The sequence below is a fragment of the Mobula birostris genome, chromosome 7 (assembly GCF_030028105.1).
Source record: "Mobula birostris isolate sMobBir1 chromosome 7, sMobBir1.hap1, whole genome shotgun sequence".
NCBI lineage: Eukaryota > Metazoa > Chordata > Chondrichthyes > Myliobatiformes > Myliobatidae > Mobula > Mobula birostris.
Window position 1 is genome coordinate 37,720,095 of NC_092376.1, and position 21,119 is coordinate 37,741,213.

A 21,119-nucleotide genomic window follows, 5' to 3' on the forward strand; every position below is an offset into this window, starting at 1 on the left:
CTGTACAAGGCAGCATTGAAGGTGTTTAAGACCATAAGATATAGGAGCAAAATTAGGCCATTTGGCCCATTGAGTCTGCTCCGCCGTTTTATCATGGCTAATCCATGACCCTCTCAGATCCAGCCTCCTGCCTTCTCCACATAACCCCTCTTGCTCTAACTAGTAAAGAATCTATCAATCTCTGCTTTAAACGTACCCAATGATTTGTCCTCCACAGCTGCCTGCGGCAACGAGTTCTACAGATTCACCACTCTCTAGCTAAAGAAATACCTCCTCATCTTCATTCTAAATGGACGTCCCTCTATTCTGAGGGTACGTCCTCTGGTCTTAGACTCTCCCACCAAAGGAAACATCCTCTCCACATCCACTCTATCGAGGCCTTAAAAGATTTGATATGTTTCAAAGGGATAACTCCTTCATTCTTTAGAATACCAGTGAGTACGGGCCCAAAGCCATCAAATACTCCTCGTATGGTAAGCCTTTCAATCCCGAAATAATTTTCATGAACCTTCTTTGAACCCTCTTCAATGTCAGAACTTCCTTTCTTTGATAAGGGGCTTAAACTTGCTCACAATCAAATGAGGCCTCACCAGTGCCTTATAAAGCCTTAACATTACATCCTTGTTTTTACATATTAATCCTCTCGAAATAAATGCTAAGATTGCACTTGCCTTCCTCATCACTGACTCAACCTGCAAATGAACCTTTAGGGAATCCTGCACGAGGACTCCCAAATCCCTTTGCACCCCGGATTTTTGGGCTTTCTCTCCATTTAGAAAATTGTCTCTACGCTTTTATTTCTTCTACCAAAGTATATGACCATACACTTCCTGACACTATATCCCATCTGCCACTTCCTTGCCCATCCTCCTAATCTGTCTAAGTCATTTTGCAGCCTCTCCGCTTCTTCAAACTACCTGCCTCTCCACCTATCTTCGTATCATCCACAAACTTGGCCACAAAGCCATCAATTCCGTCATCAAAATCATTGTCATATAGCGTAAAAAGCAGTCCCAACACAGATCCCTGCGGAACACTATTAGTCACCAGCAGCCAACCAGAACAGGCTCCCTTTATTCCCACGCTTTGCCTCCTGCAGATCATGTGTGGTACCTTGTCAAAGGCCTTCTGAAAACCCAAGTACACAGCATGCACTGATTCTCCTTTGTCCATCCTGCTTGTTATTTCTTCAAAGATTTCCAACAGATTTATCAGGCAAGATTTTCTCTTAAGGAAATCATGATGACTTCAGCCTATTTTATCATATGTTTCCAAGTACCCTAAAACTACATCCTTAACAATCAGCTCCGACACCTTCTCAACTACTGAAGTCAGACTAACTTGGCCTATAATTTCCTTTCTTCTGCCTCTCTCCCATCTTCAAGAGTGGAGTAGCATTTGCAATTTTCCAGCCCTCTGGAACCATGCCCAAATCTACTGATTCTTGAAAGATCATTACTAATGCCTCCACAATCTCTTCAGCCACCATTTTCAGAACCCTAGGGTGTAGACGATCTGGTCCAGAGATTTATTTACCTTCAGATTTTTCAGCTTCCCAGGCACCTTCTTCGTAGTAATGTCAACTTCACTCATTTCTGCACCCTGATACTCTTGAACTTCCAGCACACTGTTATTGTCTTCCATAGTGAATACAGATGCAAAATACTTATTCAGTTCATTAACCATTTCCTTGTCCCCTACTACTATCTCTCCAGCTTCATTTTCTAGCAGTCCAATATCTACTCTTGCCTCTCATTTAGTCTTGATATATCTGAAGAAACTTTTGGTATTTTCTTTAATATTATTGGCTAGCTTACCTTTGTATTCCATCTTTTCCCTCTTTATGACTTTTTTAGTTGCCTTCTATTGTTTTTTAAAAGCTTCCCAATCCTTCTAATTTTCCATTAATATTTGCTCTATCAAATGCCCTCACTTTGGCTTTTATGTTGGTTTTAACTTCCCTTGTCAGCCATGGTTGCATCGTCCTGCCTTTAGAATATTTCTTCTTTTGTTTACATCTCCAACTTCAGGGTGAATTCTATCATATTATGATCATTGGCCCCTAAAGGTTCCTTTACCTTAAGCTGTCTAATCAATCCCATTTCATTGCACAACACCAAATCCAGAGTAGCTGATCCCCTAGTGCTCCAAAAAACCACTTGGTAGGCATTCTACAAAATCCCTCTCTTGGAATCCAGCACCAACCAAATTTTCCCAATCTACTGCCATATTGAAATCACCCGTGATGGTTGTAACACTGTCCTTTTGTCATGCATTTTCTATATCCCATGGTAACATGTAGCTCACATCTTTGCTACCATTCAGAGGTCTGTGTATAACTCCCATCAGGGTCTTTTTATCCTTGCAGTTTCTTAGCTCTACCCACAAGGATTCTCCAGCATTTGAACTTATGTAACCTCTTACTAAGTTTTTGATTTCACTTTTTACCAATAGAGCCACCCCACCCCCTCTGCCTACCAGCCCAACTATACAGTGTGTATCTTTGGATGTTAAGCTCCCAGAGTAACCTTCTTTCAGCCACAGTTCAATGATGCCCACAACAGCATACATGCCAATCTGCAACTGTGCTATAAATTCACCTACATTATTCTGTTATACTGCGTGCATTCAAATATAACATGTTCAGTCCTGTATTGATCATCCTTTTTTAATTCGACCTCTTTTACATTGCAAATTATCCCATGGACTGCAATTTTGCCCTACCATCGGCCTGTCAATGCTAGCAGTCTCACTACACACTGTCTCCGTTTGTAAACCAACTACCCTGTTCTCAGCCCTATCTCTCCAATTCCCATACCCCGCCAATTAGTTTAAACCCTCCTGATCAGCTCTAGCAAACCCGCCTGTAATAATATTGGTCCCCCTCGGGTTTAGGTGTAACCTATCCCTTTTGTACAGGTTGTACCTTCCCCAGGAGAGATCCCAATGATCCAGAAATATAAACCCCTGCTCCCTGCACCAGTTCTCAGCCACACATTTATCTGCAAAATGCTCCTAATCTGACCTTCACTGGTGCATGGCACAGGCAGCAATTTGGAGATTACTACCCTAGAGGATCTGCTTTTTAGCTTTTTACCTAAAAACTTCTCTTCAGGACCTCCTCACCTTTCCTATCTATGTCATTGATGTCAATACGTACTAAGACTGCTGTTTGTTCACCCTCCCCCTTTACTATGATGTGGACCCAATCCAAGACATCTCTGATCCTGGCACCTGAGAGGCAACATACCATTCAGTTATCTCTATCGCATCCACAGAATCTCATCTCTATTCCTCTGACTATGGAATCTCCTATCACTACTGCAGTCCTCTTCACCCCTCTTCTCTTCTGTGCCAATAGAGCCAGACTCAGTGCCAGAGACCCAGTTGCTCCAGCTCCCCCCACCCCAGTAGGTTGTCCCCCTCAACCATATCCAAAATGGTCTACTTATTTTTGAGGGGAATGGCCACATGGGTACTATGATGTACTGGCTGCCCATGTTCCTTTCTTCTCCTGACAGTCATCCATTCACCTGCCAGCTGCAACCTAAGGGTGACCACCTCCCTCACTTCCTCAGTCTCCCATGTGAGTCGAAGGCCATCAAGCTTCAGCTCCAGTTACTTAACATATTCTCTGAAGAGCTGCAGCTCCGTGCACTTGGTGCAGATGTGGTTATTGGGGAGGTTGGAGGTCTCCCAGTATTCCATTATCTAACACAAAGAACACAACACAGCCCCTGGAGCCATCTTCACTGCATTAATTGTGCCCTAACGGATGAAGGGTGAAGAATAAAGGAGGAGGAGGAGAAACTTACCAGATACTTACCTTGCCCAAGGCTGAACTCGCCAAGCCTGGTGAACCAAAGCCAAAGACTCCCCGTTCTAAAACTGGCGCACTCTCACAATGGCCGCTCCGCTTGCTCCTGCCTTATTTTTATTTGCTTTTGCTAACGAATCCCATTGACTGCTTGGGCACAGTTCAAACTCTGAAAACTGCCACAAAGGGCTGCTTTTTTAATCTTCAGTCTCAGACCTGTGTGAAGTCGCCTCTTCTTCTCACACTCCTGTTCACTGATTGGATGCAATTCAAACTCTAAATACTAAGATGTTAAGAAAGGAGTAATGAACAGAATTGAAAAAACAAGAGACTGCAGTTGTTGGAATCTGGAGGGACAAATAGACAGAGATAAATGGGGGAGAGGTCAGGGTGGATTTGAGAGACCGTGACAGCTGGCTCATAGGTAAAAATAGACAAGGAAAAAAGAGGGAAAGAGAACAGATGGAGCAAAGTAGTGGGAGGGGAGGGTGAAGAGGAGTTAGCTGTGGAGATTATTATGTGGGAACATAAATGTAGCCAGTGCTGAAATCTGATGAGTAAGGTGGATGATAATGGGACATTCAGGAAAAGGTGACAGGCAGACAAAACCATACAGGGGAGAGGTACAGTTGGGTGGTTTGTAGCTAGTCGGAACCTGTGAGAGACAAAAGTGGGAAGTGTGAGGCTGGAGCACGATCAGGTTGAAGACGGTCAAGAGGATGTGGATGATGGGAGATCTGCTGAGGTAATGAGACCTGTGACAGCGTGAGAGATGGTGGCCTGATGTTTGTTAGTGTGGTCATGATCCAGGGGTACATATAAAGTGGTGTCCGAGAGCTACCATCTACCCAGATTACAATGACAAAGACTTATGACAGAAGAATGTAGTGGAGAGATTAAACTACAAAAGAAGTGATGGGGCAAAAAAAAGGGAAAGGAAGGGCCTCTGGATTCTGCCACTGGTAATCACACCTCCTCCGACCCCACACCTTGCTTCTTAGTCTTATGTCCATGTTGTCACAGAATCATGATCAGAAATTATTGAAACCTGTCTTAAAGCTGTAAAGTAGATGCTCACTCAGGTCAGAAGAGAGAAACAGAGTTAACATCGCAGGGCAATGACCTCCTATCAGGAAATGATGAAATGATAAAGGTCAACAGTCCAGATAACGACTCTGCCACTCTCATTCACAATTTATTTTGACTATTTTTTTGGTTTCTTTACTCAGTGAAAGGTGGCAGTAATGTCTCCTAAGACGGATATTAGAATCTACTGGAATTCTGGTAAGTCTCAATTTCAATGACAGTGGAAGAACACTGGAGATTTGATGAAGGGTGTTAAACAGCAAGGAACTGCCTAGATGTGATGCTTATTCTGCCCTTGCTCAATAGTTTTCCCTGTTTCTCAAGATAGACAGATAGATAACTCCAGCCCTGGCCTAGCTATAGTTGAAGGTGGTTTTATAACTCACCAATGCATTACAATATGCTGGTGTAAAAAGATAGTAATTCTCAGTTTCTTAAAGATAGGAATTTCAATCAATATTTAAATCTGCCTTCGACTTCTATCAAGTGTTTCTAACTACTAAATGATTATATAATGGCCACGCTAATGTCAAAGGCCAATTGCTTATCAACGCGATAATAAGTAATAAACAATTGCTGTGAACTTACACGCTGTGAGATCTAGTAGAGATAAATAAACCATATCAGAAAAAAATATAGCACTGTCTGCCTGATATCTGTAAAAGGTACCACAAACAGAACTCACGCCTTTCACAAAACAAACATTAACCATATTAGAGTCAATGCTCCTGATCAATTGAATAGCACAGTCAAATACTAAAGAATAATAAGACCATCAACTGGATTCGAAATACAGGAGTAAGATTCTGTCCTTCAAGAGGAATCACCACCCAAACTTCAAAATAAGCCAATTAGATAGTATCAAATATACAACAGAAAATCCAAGACAAATCTAGAATTTGTACAAACCCAACATATGCTTACAGATTGGTAACCAGAATTCACATTTCAATCATTTTCAACAGCCAATTTTTCCATTTCTACTGTTTATTTTCTTCCTAAGTAATTTTGAGAGATTTCTTGAGAATGAGTGTGAGTGAAAGAAAGTGGCTGCTTATTTGCTGACTGTTGTTTGGGAGGCTTTGTCGGGGGCTACATAAGGGTAGCAGTGTCACCCAGTTGTTTGAGCTGTCTTGATGGAACCCGTTATCCATCACCCTCAGGAAAGTAAGGCCATCGATTGAAGAAGCTGGTTTGTAGTCATCCTTTGTATGGACAAAGACAGATTCACCCATGTTTACTGTCAAACTTCTTTGTTGCGAGATCAGGGTGGGAGAGACAGGAGGGTGGCAGAACTGGCTGAAGCTGTCCTTGATTTAGATGCTGCTATGGCAGGTGGTCATGAGGCTGGAGCACCTGTTTCATAGAATGCTATTTCTGAAGATGTTCACAGGTGAGGGTTTATCTGCACTCCCTAGTCAGACATATCTGACTATGACCCACTCATGTGGCAAACTCTGCGCAAAGGAAGCATTTGGAGTAACACACCCAGAATGCTGGAGGAACTCAGCATTTGGAGGACCATTACATTGCTCGAATACCTTGTATGATGTCTCTTCATAGCAGGGTCTCTGCCTTTGGGTCGAGTGATGGCGTCCTGCTGGATAGGGACTTGAGGTGAGTGTGTTGAGTCACTGTTCTGGAGTAGGGATTTCCTTCCTGTGGCCGGAAGTTCATTGCACTCAATGAGCACGGGAAGAGCTAAACGAGTCTTTCCATCAACAGGTTCGACAATAAAGCCTCCTGCTCTTTGCCCAACCATCTGTGACATACTTGCACATGTCTTAAGTGTATAAGATGAGAAGCCATTGGTTATGTTGAAGACATTGAAAAGAGATGATTTAGCTAGGGACTTACTGCTCTGCTCATCCAAGACAACATACATCCTCATCCTCTTCTCATGGTGGCCTTGGCGTAAACATTGACAAGGCAGACCTTTGAACATGACTTACTGGTGGAGTTTTCCCCCACAGACCTCAGTACAGGGTGGCAACCAGAGAGGAGGGGGATTCACCTCCCTCCCTGCCATGCTGTACAGAGATAGTGGTGTTGTTCTTCACAGACCAGGGAGGTGGGCCAACATGAAGGGCTGCAATGTGTTTGCATTCTGAGTGCTGGATGACAGTATTACAGTCCCTCACCCGGTGTCTGGTTGATGAACAGCAGCAGAAGCATATGGAGTGCTCTTTAAGGAAGGCTCTTCGCTCCTGTAGAGGTTTCTCTCTGAAGCCTCTACACTTCTGGAGAGGGTGTGGTTTCCGATGTAGAGGGCACTGTTTGTTAGAATCTTCAGAAATTTTAGAATCATCCTTTTGGACAGCATTGTCCACCTCACTTTTATGCACCATGACAGGTTCTCTAACAGGTTTCTCTGATTTAAGTGGTGCCGAGCTAGAGAGGCTCACGATGAAGCTAGGGCTGTTCCTCATTTTTGTTTCAGTCCGGATGAAACTAGAAAAGAAGGAGGGTGGGAAGCTGACTCCCTTTTCCAGTTGTGTCTTGTCTCCTCTAACATCCATTTCTCCTGCAGACTAAAGGGAAGTTTCTCCAAGATAGGATGGATTCCTCATATAGAGCCAAGGTTAAAATAAACCACATAAGTAGCTTTCAGCTTTGGCTGCCTCCAACTCCAATAGTAGGTCCCTTAGCTCTCGCAGATATTAGGGCTCCCTGCTAGCCTCCATTGCCTCTGTGAGTCCATAGCACTCTTCCAGTCTCTGCCAGACTAAAGTGAGAGCGGCACTGGGGTGTTTGATGTGAACTGACCTTAATCTGCTTGCATACTTGGCAGACCTCGGTCCAAAGCACTTCACCAGCAGGTCGAGTTCTTCACTAGGCTTGAGCTTGAGGTCTTCAATGGCATTGGAGAATGTGGACTTCCAAGCCCTGTAATTTCCTAGCTTATCATTGAATTTGGTGAGTCCAGCCATTAGCAGGTCACAGCAGGCTAGGAACCTTGCAAGATCTGACACATCGTGGTAAGGCTGGGGCTCATTGGGGTGTGGTGCACCTTACCAGGAGGCTGAGCAGTGTCACCATCTGTGTTACGCCATGGTACGTTGGAGCTTTGAGCACGTGATGGAGATGGTCTCTGTTCAACTACTGCACAGAGTCTTGTCATCTTCAGAAGTTTTCAGATGACTCTGCCATAGTTGGATATATCAGCAAGGGAGATGAGGCTGAGTACAGGGCTACTGTAGGGAACTTTGTCACATGGTGTGAGCAGAATTATCTGCAGCTTAATGTGAAAAAGACTATGGAGCTGGTGGTAGACCTGAGGAGAGCTAAGGTACCGGTGACCCTTGTTTTCATCCGGGGGTCAGTGTGGACATGGTGGAGGATTACAAATACCTGGGGATATGTATTGACAATAAACTGGACTGGTCAAAGAACACTGAGGCTGTCTACAAGAAGGGTCAGAGCCATCTCTATTTCCTGAGGAGACGGAGGTCCTTTAACATCTGCTGGACGATGCTGAGGATGTTCTACGAGTCTGTGGTGGCCAGTGCTATCATGTTTGCTGTTGTGTGCTGGGGCAGCAGGCTGAGGGTGGCAGACACCAACAGAATCAACAAACTTATTCGAAAGGCCAGTGATGTTGTGGGGATGGAACTGGACTCTCTCACGGCGGTGTCTGAAAAGAGGATGCTGTCTAAGTTGCATGCCATCTTGGTCAATGTCTCCCATTCACTACATAATGTACTGGGTGGGTACAGGAGTACATTCAGCCAGAGACTCATTCCTCCAAGATGCAGCACAGAGCGTCATAGGAGGTCATTCCTGCCTGTGGCCATCAAACTTTACAACTCCTCCCTTGGAGAGTCAGACATCCTGAGCCAATAGGCTGGTCCTGGACTTATTTCATAATTTACTGGCATAATTTACATATTACTATTTAACTATTTATGGTTCTATTACTATTTATTATTTATGGTGCAACTGTAACGAAAACCAATTTCCCCCTGGGATCAATAAAGTATGACTATGACTATGACTGTCCCACTTGGGTAAAAGGTATCGAGTTGGCCTGTGGAAGAGGAGTCTCCTGTTTCAGTGGCCTTAGTTTTCAGATCTGCTTGTGGGTGGGCATAGGAAGAAGCAGACTGGTCTCGAACATACCTTGTAGTCCTCTCGGCTGAATGATGTGGTGAGTTTGATCTAACATCGTCATTGTCAGCGCCTGCCTCAAAGATCTTGGCCTCGGTTAAAGCCTTTTCATGCTTCAGTGCCTATATCGTGGCTTCCAGGTGGATTTTATCCACATTTAATTCAGCCTGTCTCACTTTAACAGCAATTTCTCTTTCTGCAAATGACGCCTTGGCTAGAGCTGCTTTGGTCCTGGCACGGGTTTCCAGCACCCCCATGCTTGCTGCCGATCCATTAGAATGTCTAGATAATTTAGATGAACTTACCGAACACAGTGACCTGGTTTCAAGCCTTCTTTTCTCCGTTGCTGACACTTTAACTTCCTGCTGTGTGGGAGCTTGCAGAATCTTTGTAGATGGAATCACCACTGAGAGCGTCTTTTTACTATTCTGCCCTCACTCAATAGTTTTCCCCGTTTCTCAAGCTAGACAGGTAGATAACTCCTATCTGGCCTAGCTGTAGTTGAAGGTGGTTTTAATATTCATCAATGTATTACAATATGCTGTTGTAAAAAGATAATAATTCTCGGTGTTCTAACGAAAGGCAGATGAAATACTGATTGAAATTCCTTCGACTTCTAACAAGTGTTTCTAACTACTAAATGAAATGCACAAACAACTATATAATGGCCACGCTTATGTTGAAGGCCAATTGCTTAACAAAGCGATAATAAGGAATCAATAACAGCTATGAACTTATACGTTGCGAGATCTAGTAGAGATAAACAACCACATCAGGAAAGACATAACAATATAATTTGTAAAAAAAAATGAAACGGTAGACTGATCCCTTAACAGCAACTGTTAATCTCCCCTCTTGCGGTGAAATGGGTGACATCCCTCTGTCTCTTGTTGGTGAGAGAGAGAGCCTGTAGCATGTCGAACTGTCGGGTAATCAATAGTTTTTGTTGACAGCACATCATGGTCTCTCTTTGGGTGCTTTGCTATTGGTTGGTGAGTGGTGGGTGCTGATGCTTTCTCGCTGAAATAGGTGGTGAAATATAGTTCCCTCTAAGCTCTGTGCGTGTGCACGCGCACACATATTCTTCAACCAGCGCACAAAGGAAATTAATGTGCGCACAAAAGGTTCGTTACCTAAAATAATGTAGTAATTAATAATTATACTTATTGAAAATAATCTTTTAGCTGTTTCTGTTAACAAGTTGGTCAGTTTTTCAAATACCACTATGCACGTCACTAATTTACGTCACCTCACCTTTCCTGTTCTGGTTTGTACAGTTGCATCACAGCGGCAGCCATGTTTGTTCATATCATAAAGTTTACAAAGATCTGTTTCAAATCCTGTAGATAGCTTACTAAGTTTTTATTGGAAAAAATGTTGATTCACTATGTCGAATTCAAAAGAAGTGAAGGGCGTGAAGCCCAAAAGAACTGCAAATTTGTTTAAAGCTGAATGGCACAAAGTAGTAGAAATTGTTACACCGAAAGCTCATGAGGTCATGAATGTTCAGCTACGAGAAATATTTATGTATGATTCGGAAACTGGAGTTATCTGTTTGTATTGCAGTGGTGCGAAAGTTGCTGGAGAATTTGCTAGTGGAAAGAATGGGATGATATTTGGAAACTTGACTTTTTGAAGCATCATTTGGCAAGTAAATTGCATTTGGATGGTGTACAAAAGCTCAGGCAACAGAACCTGTCATTACCCGTTACAGGAGTGCTACGCATGTTACGGTTGAATGCAGATGAGCGAGAGTGAAAACGATCAAACCCAAAGGAGATCAAAGTTGAGGTACAAGAATGGCCAGCTTTTGATTTCTCCACAATTGCAGATTGTGACTTCACATTTGGCGATGAACAAGTTAATGCCTTATGTCTGAAATATCACGATTTTTTAGCTGAAAATATTGTAATAGTTAGTTTAATGATTTCAAATTTTCTATGCAAGAAAAAAATAAATCCAAACCAATTTCAAACTTTGCTCAAATGGTGGCATTTGTACTTCAAAATGAACAGTTTTGCAACCTTGCACAGTTGATGGACATTGGGGGAACCTTTCTTGTGTCTAGTGCGGATTGTGAGCGAGGTTTCAGCCTAATGAATCAACTCAACAACAAGCTGAGAAACCAATACGTTGCCGCGAAGAATGCAGTGGTGCAGCGGTAGTCGGAATGCACCCAGCACATCTTTAAGAAAAAAGCCGAAATAAACAAGCTAATTAATTAGATGCCGCCTGGCACGTAAATGTCGGGTTCTTCGCGGCAATGTATCAGTCCGTGGCCCGGAGGTTGGAAACCACTGTTAGGTGAATTTCATATCGATATGTTAATGAGAATCAAAAGCTATCAATTGGATGGAAGTTCTATTAGTTTAGATAGTGCTCACAAAGAATGGGTAAATGCCAAAGATAGGAGAGAGAAAAAATAACTGAGTGACTTAAATATGTATGTTATTTTGTTGTTATTCTGTACAGTTTTATGTCAAATATTTTGTAAACCTACATAAACTGTGCCATGTATGCATTCAGTATGCACATACTTTTGTCACAGGAAAAAAAAATTGCACAACATAATATTTTTGCGCACACTGACTACTAAAAATTAGAGGGAACATTGGTGGTGGGGGAGGGGGGAGATTGACATATTGATGCTTACTGCTGCTTGTGCAGAGGAGGGGGAGGGGGGCTTTGGGTTTCTAATGTTTTTTTGTCATTCATTCTTTTGGGGTTCTGTTTTCGTGGATGCCTGTGAAGATTAAGCATTTCAGGTTGTATACTGTATACATTCTCAGATAATAAACAGATCATTTAAATATCATCTAGCCACATGGCCTATTGACATAAGTATATACAATATTTACAGTATGTACACTATTTACAATATTTACAAAGTTGGAAAGAAGCGCTGTTTGTTGAGCTTCAATAGAACATCTCAGTTCATTCAGTAAGCTTAATCTTGAACTCCTATTTACCTTCATTCTCTGCATCACTCCCACTCTGTTCCTAGCCTTCTATATCATTCCAATGTTTCTATCTTACAAAGAAGGTCTGACTTCTTGAACATTATTAGTACTTAGTATATTATAACACAGTAACTCACTGAGAGTCGATGGGTATGATGCTTCACAATCTTACCTGCAACTAACAGAAATTATCAAAAATATAACAAATACTTGTTGCAAAGGAATGTGCATTGTATGCAGTAACAATCAGGTCCCCCCATGACACCAGTTTTTTATGACACTGTCTTTTCTCTAGTTCCTTGCCTTTCAGATCTCCGTGAAGATGACAGTTCACAGCTGAGGCTGTCGATCTCTGCTTGACCTGACATCTCCAAAAAAACCTATTTAAGTTTGACCTGAGCCAAATAAAGCACAGTAGGCTCAATGCTTGCAAACTTGTCATTGCAGATGTCACCATAAACTCGGTTTGACTCCAGCATCGTCAATCATTCACCACAGAAAATTCAAAGAATGGTGGTAGTAATTACAGGAAAGAAGGAGCCCACTCGACTTCAACTGACCCTTTCCTACAACCCCTGAAAAAGTTACAGGAGGCTGCCAAATCATTTATCGTCCTCCTTTTCAAATTGACGGCCAAATATGTTTTAATATCCATTGATCTAATAATCCTTAGTTCTTCCCTTCTCCATTCTTTCTTCCATTAAAAATATAGAACATATAGAAACACATGCAGGTTTGGGTCAAACAACTCCTCAGCCTGCCCTGCTATTCATTAAAATCATGGCTGATCTGATCTTGAATTCAATTTCACTCCACTGACAATCTTCAATGAGCATTGATTTCACTATGATCTGTCTGTGACTTGAATCTGGTTTGCAATATTCCTATTGCAGTAGAGGAGGAAATTCCTCTTCATTCTATTTTAAATGAATGATCTCTTGTTCTGAACCAGATCAGGCAGCGTCTATTGCGGACCCTCGGCAACTGTTCATTTCCCTCCACAGATGCTAGCTGACCTACTGAATCTTTTCAGCATTTTGTGTTTATATTCAACATGCATCGATCCTCGAGTGCCTATAATCAGCGTGTTTGGCTGCACTTACCCTCTTCACCTGAGTCATTAATAAAGGTTGTAAATGGATTGGTTTAATTAGGCCTCATTAGGTTAATTAGTCCAGCTCAAGATCATGGGCTGAAGGGGTTATTCCTGTGCTGTAATATCGTCTGTGCTCCAAACTGTTACCATCCTAACGCTGAGTCCCGCAGAACCCAACTAAATACAGCCAGCCAATCAGAAAAGAGAAAGGTTAATTTTATTTGTCACAATATTATTTATTTATTATTATCTTTTTTTTTCTACTTGTGCAGGGAGAACGTACAAACTCCTTACAGACCGCGGCACGGAAGGAATTTGCATGTTCTTCCTGTGACTGCGTAGGTTTACTCCAGGTGTTCTGGTTTCCTCCCATGTGACAAGTTGTTATGTATGATAGGGACTTCTTCGAGCAACAATTCTACTGTGTCAGATTCCCCAACATCAAACGGGTTGATTGCCACTGGCAGAATAGCACTGAGTCCTTTAACTTATCTCCAGTTTATATAATATTGCTTTACATAAAATCGTTAAGCTTGTCTTGATTATTTATTTTTGGGAAGTGCACTTTCATGAATGTTTGGGAAGTTATTCAATTGGATTCTCTAATGTATGGCATCCCCTGGTTACTTCAAGTCTGTTCATGTCACAATGGCATGCCAGTAGCTCTACTTCATTAGAAGTTTGAGGATATTTGGAATGTCACCAAATACTCCAGCAAATGGCTACAGATGTACCAGGGCGAGCATCCTGAGTGGTTGCATCACCACCTGATACGGAGGCTCCAATGCACAGGATCCAAATAGGCTGCAGAGGGTTGTAGCTCCATCATCTTCCTCACAATCGAGGGCGTCTTCAATAGGCAGTGCCTCAAGAAGGTGGCCTCCATCAATAAGGATCTTCGTCATCTACAAAATGCCCTCATCTCATTATTACCATCATGGAGGAGGTACAGGAACATGAAAACCCACACTCAATATTTTAACAACAGCTTCTTCTCCTCTGCCATCAGATTTCTGAATGGTCCATGAACCCATGAACGTTATCTTTTGCACAATTTCCTAATTGTAACTTATAGTAATTTTTATGTCCTGCACTGTACTGTTGCCACAAAATTATCAAATTTCATGACATATATCAGTGATAATGAACCTGATTCTACTGTATTCATTGGACTTGGGACCAAAGGTGTTTATTTTACCGTATACCTGAATTCTTGAACTTCCCCCGAAGCCATCAGGCTGATCAACACCTGCACTCATTAACACAGCCCACCACCCTCACTACCACTACATCTGCACTACTACTTCCTCTCCACAGCACCTCAGTACCCTTCATCCCTCCTATGCACTGCCATTTTATCCTTACACTCCACGTCTCATACCAACACTGACATAGACACTGTTCCACTGTGTTGCCATATGCCCTGCTGGTACCTAGAAGAGTTCATCTTGCCAACAGTCACTATACCATTTCCTGCCAGAGTCACCTTGTGTTCAGATACTCATGGATCTAGCATCACTCATGTACAGTCAGTCCACGTATAAACAAATCTTTTGTATATACGGCCACACTCAGCAGTTATTTGAACATTGTGTTCTATAGGATTACTTATAGAACATGCTGCATCGGATCCAGAGTAACAATCATCTTGTTCTCCTTTACACTTGTGTACTGAGCAATGACAATAAGAAGTCTCCAGTCTGAAATCTTGCATTTGGATTTCAGTTTCAATACATATTTACTGGAAGATCTTAGTCCAACATCATTGGCAACATGTTAGAAAGGAAGATAAAAAATGATCTGAGTATCGGTATCAGAGAAGTACATTATTACGTAATACTTAGTACATAATCTCTGGAACCTTGGGGTTTTCTCTAGCAATCTGTTATAGAGATAATATTAAAGCTTTTGATGTTGAAACTGATACTACAAATATTAAAGGTCAAAAATCTAAAGTGGATAGATGGGGGTTAAGATACAGATTTTGTGGTCAAATTAGGTATGAACTACTTAATCTGCTTCAACAGGGTTGAGGAGCTAAATGAACAACTCTGTTCCTATGAAATCCATGTTGTATAATAATGTGTCCTAAAATAAACTGTACAACTACATGCCAGTTTTGGCTATGATAAAGAAACTGAAAGATACATTAAACATGGAGGACCTGAAGGAGTTTCTTGAAAAGGAGACAAAATAAGATAATGCTTCCATACTGTGTGCTTGTTTAGTTATCATTTAATTTGCAGTTATATATGGGACAAATTTAATACAGAACATTCTCCTGTGTCTTAAAAGGCATTCCATTTAGGTCACATTGAAATTGATCTTACTTCATACAGGGAATTATTTTCATTCTCGTGTTGAGATGTTGATCACGGTAGTTCATTGCACAGACTATGATTACAAAATCTCCACAATCCAGCAGAGAGCACTTCCTGGGAGGGCAAGAGGAACTGGAGTAGTAAAGAAGGGTACATTTCAGGAAGACATTTAGTGCATCCTACAGTGGGTTGAGTCTGATTCTCCAAACTCCAGTGGAATATTATAGCCCCCTTAACCATAAGAGCATAAGACATAAAAGCTGAATTAAGCCATCCAGCCCATTAAGTCTGATCCACCATTCCATCATGGCTGATTTATTATCTCTCTCAATCCCATTCTCCAGCCTTCTCCCTGTAACCTATGATGCCCTGACTAATCAAAAACCTATCAACCTCAGCTTTAAATATACTTAATGACTTGGCCTCCATGGCCATCTGTGGCAATAAATTTCACAGATTCACCCCGACTATGTTAACATAGGACAATGAATGTGTCCTCTCACAAATCCTTATAGGATGTATGGTAACCTACTTCCACTTGTCCTAATTCTTTGTGAACAATGGACCATCCAGTAAATAAAAACACACAACTCAGAATATTTCTCACTTGTTTTGTGTGCTATCCAATGGAATGCTTGAACAGAATTATTAACACTACGTAAGGTAACACTTGTAAGCTGATATCTGTGGCTAGAAAGGGGTTGTGATATAATTTACAGAGGATGAATGAAACGATGCCGTGACTTTTGTAGTGCCACAGTAAATATCACAATGCAAGATACAATTTATAAATAATAGAAAAACACTGAGTGCAAACGGATGAAACTGATTTTGAGGTAATAATCACTGTTAATTACTACAACTCATTTATCTTGTTAATCAAATAAGGACCTTAATTTAAATAAAATACCTGTATGACATCTTCTGAAATACCCCATACAAAATTACGGGGAAAGGTTCCTGTGATAGGTTTGTTTTCTGGCACTGGTGGGAATCCTTTGTCTTCTATCACTTGACGATAGAAAAGAGCAGATGATTTTGGTATTCTCTCCTTTTTCTGGCTTTGAAAGTCAATGTAAAATAATCCTCGTCGGGAATTGTAACCAGCATCCCATTCAAAGCCATCTACCAGTGACCATGCAGTGTATCCAATAACATCAACTCCATCATATTTAATTGCTGTAAAATTACAAGGAACAAAACGTTAATGTTGAAACTCTATAAGGGTATAATGCATCTGTCTTACAAGAAACATTCATCATCCAGGACTAATTTAGTTGACTAATTTTTTTTGACAAAAATAATAACTTTGTTTATAGAGCACTTTTTATACAGAAGTTTAAAGTACTTTGCAATAGGATAAAAGTAAAAAAATGAAAATACAATAAAAATAAAAATGAAAATAAAAGACAAAAATATGGTAGTTAAAAGCAAAGTTAAATAAATAGCTTTTGAGCGGGTGTTAAAAAGTGTCAACTGAATCTGCATCCCTTAAAGTTTTAGGTATTGAATTTCACCTTTTAGGAGTGTAGTAGATGACCTGCCAATTATCTTATCTTAAAATATAGTAACTTGATGTGCTGATTAACTAGAGCTGCACTATAAACACAATATTTGATGCTTTTAAAAGGGATGCTGGTGAATATAAGCAAAATTGTACTCCATGAGGAACTGGATAGCATAAGTACAGTTATAGTTGGATTTCACATTTTTTTAGCTGAAAGTTTGAGGTGTGATTTTAATTTGATGGTGTAAGAACGTAAAGCAGGTTCCATAATTTCTTAATTTTAAGTAGAAGTTATTATTTCCTAGTTCATGATAGGTTTTTGATCAACATATACAACTGTACTTAATATTGTGAAAATGAAAGAGGCTAAATTTGAAAATGATAACAATTTCATCACAAATGATAACTATTCCAAGGTAACATAGATCTAAATGACTTCCAGTATGGTCAATTGGCAGGTCAGCATTCAAACATCAAGAATAGATGTTTATCAAAGCGAAAAGCTCATTATTTTGTGACATAATTATACAGCCTACAGCTTATACTCTTGTTGATGAAAGAATGTCCATCAAGTAACATTTTTCAACACAGCCTTTCAGTAAAGTTCCTGTAGCACTTCAAGAGAGGATAATATTGTACTATATTCAAGAGACTATTATACAGAATTCTGAATTTATGTAAGCCCTGCAGAAAATGCTTGGATAGAAAATAGTAATTTAAAAATTCCTTTAATCTTTCATCCACAGATACCTAATTGAGAACAAATTCTCAAAGATGTCAAAACATACAAGTTTAAAATTGCAAAATCTAGAAACAATAATTATACATTAATATTGGGAGTGTACCACACAGACTGCAGCTAGAACAGAGTGAAAAACTGGAGAATTAATCCATTGTGGACATTGGTGAGAGAGCAATCCTGATATTTCATTTAATTTTGCACAGAGTTTAATTTACTAATGCGATTTTAAGTTTAACTTGCAGTATCCTTTACAATTTTGGACAAAGGTAAACAAATTACCTGACATTTGTAGTTGCCAGTTATTTAGAAGTCAGCTATAACTGGCGACTATATAGTAACTGAAAATAATCCACTTACTGGAAATCTGTAATAAAAGTGTAAAATGCTGGAAGCACTTGACAGGTCAAGCAGCAACTGTGGGAGGAGAAACTGGGTTAAGGACTCAGGCTGAGGACACCTTTGTTGAAATTGGGAAAGAGAGAAACAAGATAGCATCAAGCTCCAGGGAGAATGGTTGAAAGGGGTGGGTAGGGCAAAGAGAATGGTAAACCTTCAACAAAATAATATCATGATATAGCAATATCCTGAAGGATCCCACCAACCCTGCTCACGGACTGTTTGTCCCACTCCCATCAGGGAGGAGATTACGTAGTATCCACACTAGGACCACCAGACTCAAAAACAGTAATGTTCCCCAAGCAGTCAGGCTAATTAACAGCTCCATCCGCTAACCCACCCCACCACCACTACTTTATCATTTCCTGTAGAGTCACCTTATGTACAGAAACCCCTGTACCTAGCATTACTTCATTTACATACAATCTATGTGTATAAGCTATTTTACATATTTATATTTATTGTGTTTTTTTTTATTATTGTGTTTTTTTTATTATTGTGTTCTTATTGTGCTTTTTGTGTTGCATTGGATCCAAAGTAACAATTATTTCATTCTCCCTCACAATTTTGTACTGGAAATGACAATAAACAATCTTGTATCTTGAACCTTGAATAGTCAATGGATTAAAAGGGGCAATTAGGGAGGGAGAACATAGTCAATTGTTCATAAAAGCTATTAAATCAGGCAAATACGGACAAAGGATTGTAAGAGCCACAGGATTCAGAAATGCAGAAACCGCCCGGTAGCTCAGGGTATGTTTATGGACCGTATAATGTTATAGATGGATAAGAGGCTCATTCTGCAACAGACAGAGAAAGTGAGTTATGGAATTTAATATTGAGTTCAGAAGCCTGTAAACTACCTAGACATGAAATGAGGAGATAGCCCCCAAACTTGTGTTAGGTCTCATTGTGACAGCATGGGCGGCCGCAGAGAAATCATTAAGAGTGGGAGTGGGGTGATGAAGTGCAGAGGCAGGCAGCAGGAAGCTCAGGGTCACCCCTGTGGACTGAATGCACAGCAATCTACACAGCAATCACCCAATCTGCATATGGTGCCTTTGATGTAGAGACCACATTACGAACACCAGATATAGTACACTAGATTGGAAGAAGTTCGAGGGATCTGGTGCTTCGCGTGGGAAAGGGAGAAGAGAGAGGACAGGTACTGAGATAAGCACTGTAAGAAAAGGAGTGGCTGGTGAAAGCAAAAGAGCAGACCAAGGAGTCCCTTCAAAATGCCAGAAGGAGAGAGAAAGCGAAAATATATCTGGTGATGGAATCTTGGTGGCCGTAGAATAAAAATCAAAAGAGTTATCAGTAGGAAGCAGGCAGAATAGATGTACCACACTTTCTTTCACTCTAGTGGTTGGAATTTAAGTTTTAATTCTGGTGTATAAAGGCATGGCTGGCTCCTCAGTCACAATGAATGCAGATCCTCTCTGCAATGGGAAATCCAAGATGCTTCTCATGGCACAGCTACTGCAGGTGCAGAAAGAGTTATCAGCTGGAAGACTCAAGACTTTGCATAATGGAGTTTGGGCAGCATCTGGCATCATTACAGGGTGCAATGTGAATAGAACGTTCCAGATCTAGTTACTCCATAGCCTAACTGTGTACAGACAGAGAGAAGGCTGGCTGAAGAAAAAAACCAGAAAAGTAATGTTTGTGTTCCTCAATAGAAATGTATAACAAATTGTAACTAGTAATAACTATCTTCATTGGTACACGTTCATGTAATAACTGTTTAAGGTTAAAAATTTCTTTGGATCTGGGGTCAGCTGGGCTTTTTAACTTCATTCTGATTAATAATTAAGAATAGAATGTTCATAATCAGGATGAATTACTGAGTTACACACACAAAATGCAGGATGAACTCAGCAGGTCAGATAGCATCTATGGAAAAGAGTAAACAGTCGACATTTCAGGCTGAGACCCTTCATTGGTCCCGATGAGTGGTCTCGGCCTGAAATGTTGCCAACTATCTGAGGCAGGGAGTGACTGTATTTAAGTTGATGCTGGATAGGTATATGAAAAAGATAATCAGGCTGCTAAATCAGTTAATTATAGGAGGTATCTGATAAGTAGTGTTATAGCCTAATGGCTAATTTTTGTGTTACAAATTCTGAATAATTCTACATTTCAGTCTGGCTCTCTGAGGTGGTATGTGGACACAGTGACTTTGAATCTAACAAAGGTATCATTTCTCTGCTCCGTGTATCTAAACCTCAGGAAAATTCAGCTGTAGCTTATTAAATCATCAATGCAAATTACACTAAGAAGGGAATCTCCAACCACCGTCATCAAGGTGGAAATTTATCAAAGTACCAGGAACAAAGCCATTTACATAATGAAGGCATACATGCCTGTCCAACACAACTGAAACACTACGAGAGCAATTTTAATCTTTGTGTTGAAGTGACATCCTACTGTCCAATAGGGGGAGCCAGAGAAACTGAAGTTGGCATAAAGATTGATGTAAATAGAAATGTTTTATCATGTAAAATCCCAGTTCTAATTGGGATTCCTCATTCCCCACCTACTTTAGGTTCAGGATGGATCAGTCAAAGGTACAAAGTAAATGAGGCATTGCGGAGGTACTTCACTGTTAGAGGTGTGAACTGAGATGTTGAATCAAGATTTGGGTTAACTTGATGAAGCATTCTGGACCTGAAATGTTGAACATTTCTCCTACTACATATGCTGTCTCACCAGCTGAACTTTTTTCAACAATTTCTGTTTTTATTTCAGATTTACAGCATCTGCAGTTTTTAAAAATTAGTTTCTTTTCCCAGCTAACCTCATGGATAAACATTAAATATTACATTACAAAGGAAGTTCTGGGCCACCTTATATACGTGAATCAACTTTACTATACAAAATAACATGGCGACTCTTATTACTCACTGTATGCAAATTGGCCGTCACTTGTCAAAGATCAAGGGAATCTTATTTTGAGGCTTTGATTTTTTTTTAATATAATGATTAGTCTATTACTAAATGTACTCAGATAATTAGGTTCTACTTGCTCCTTTCTCTAACATGTGTCTAGTCACCAAGACAGTAACACAAAAAGGGCTATTTAAA

The 21,119-nt window shown here is 40.5% G+C and overlaps 1 protein-coding gene across 2 annotated transcripts in view; it reads right to left on the reverse strand.

Annotated features, from left to right (window-relative positions):
* kl (klotho) overlaps positions 1 to 21,119 on the reverse strand; it is a 105,175-nt gene that overhangs the window by 26,212 nt on the left and 57,844 nt on the right. For both annotated transcript variants that reach the window (XR_011886562.1, XM_072262915.1), the window contains exon 3: positions 16,298 to 16,566. Coding sequence is in view for 1 of the 2 variants with exons in the window: in XM_072262915.1 (XP_072119016.1) it covers positions 16,298 to 16,566 (269 nt within the window). In the remaining variant the exon portion in view is untranslated. The remainder of the gene's footprint in view (positions 1 to 16,297; positions 16,567 to 21,119) is intronic.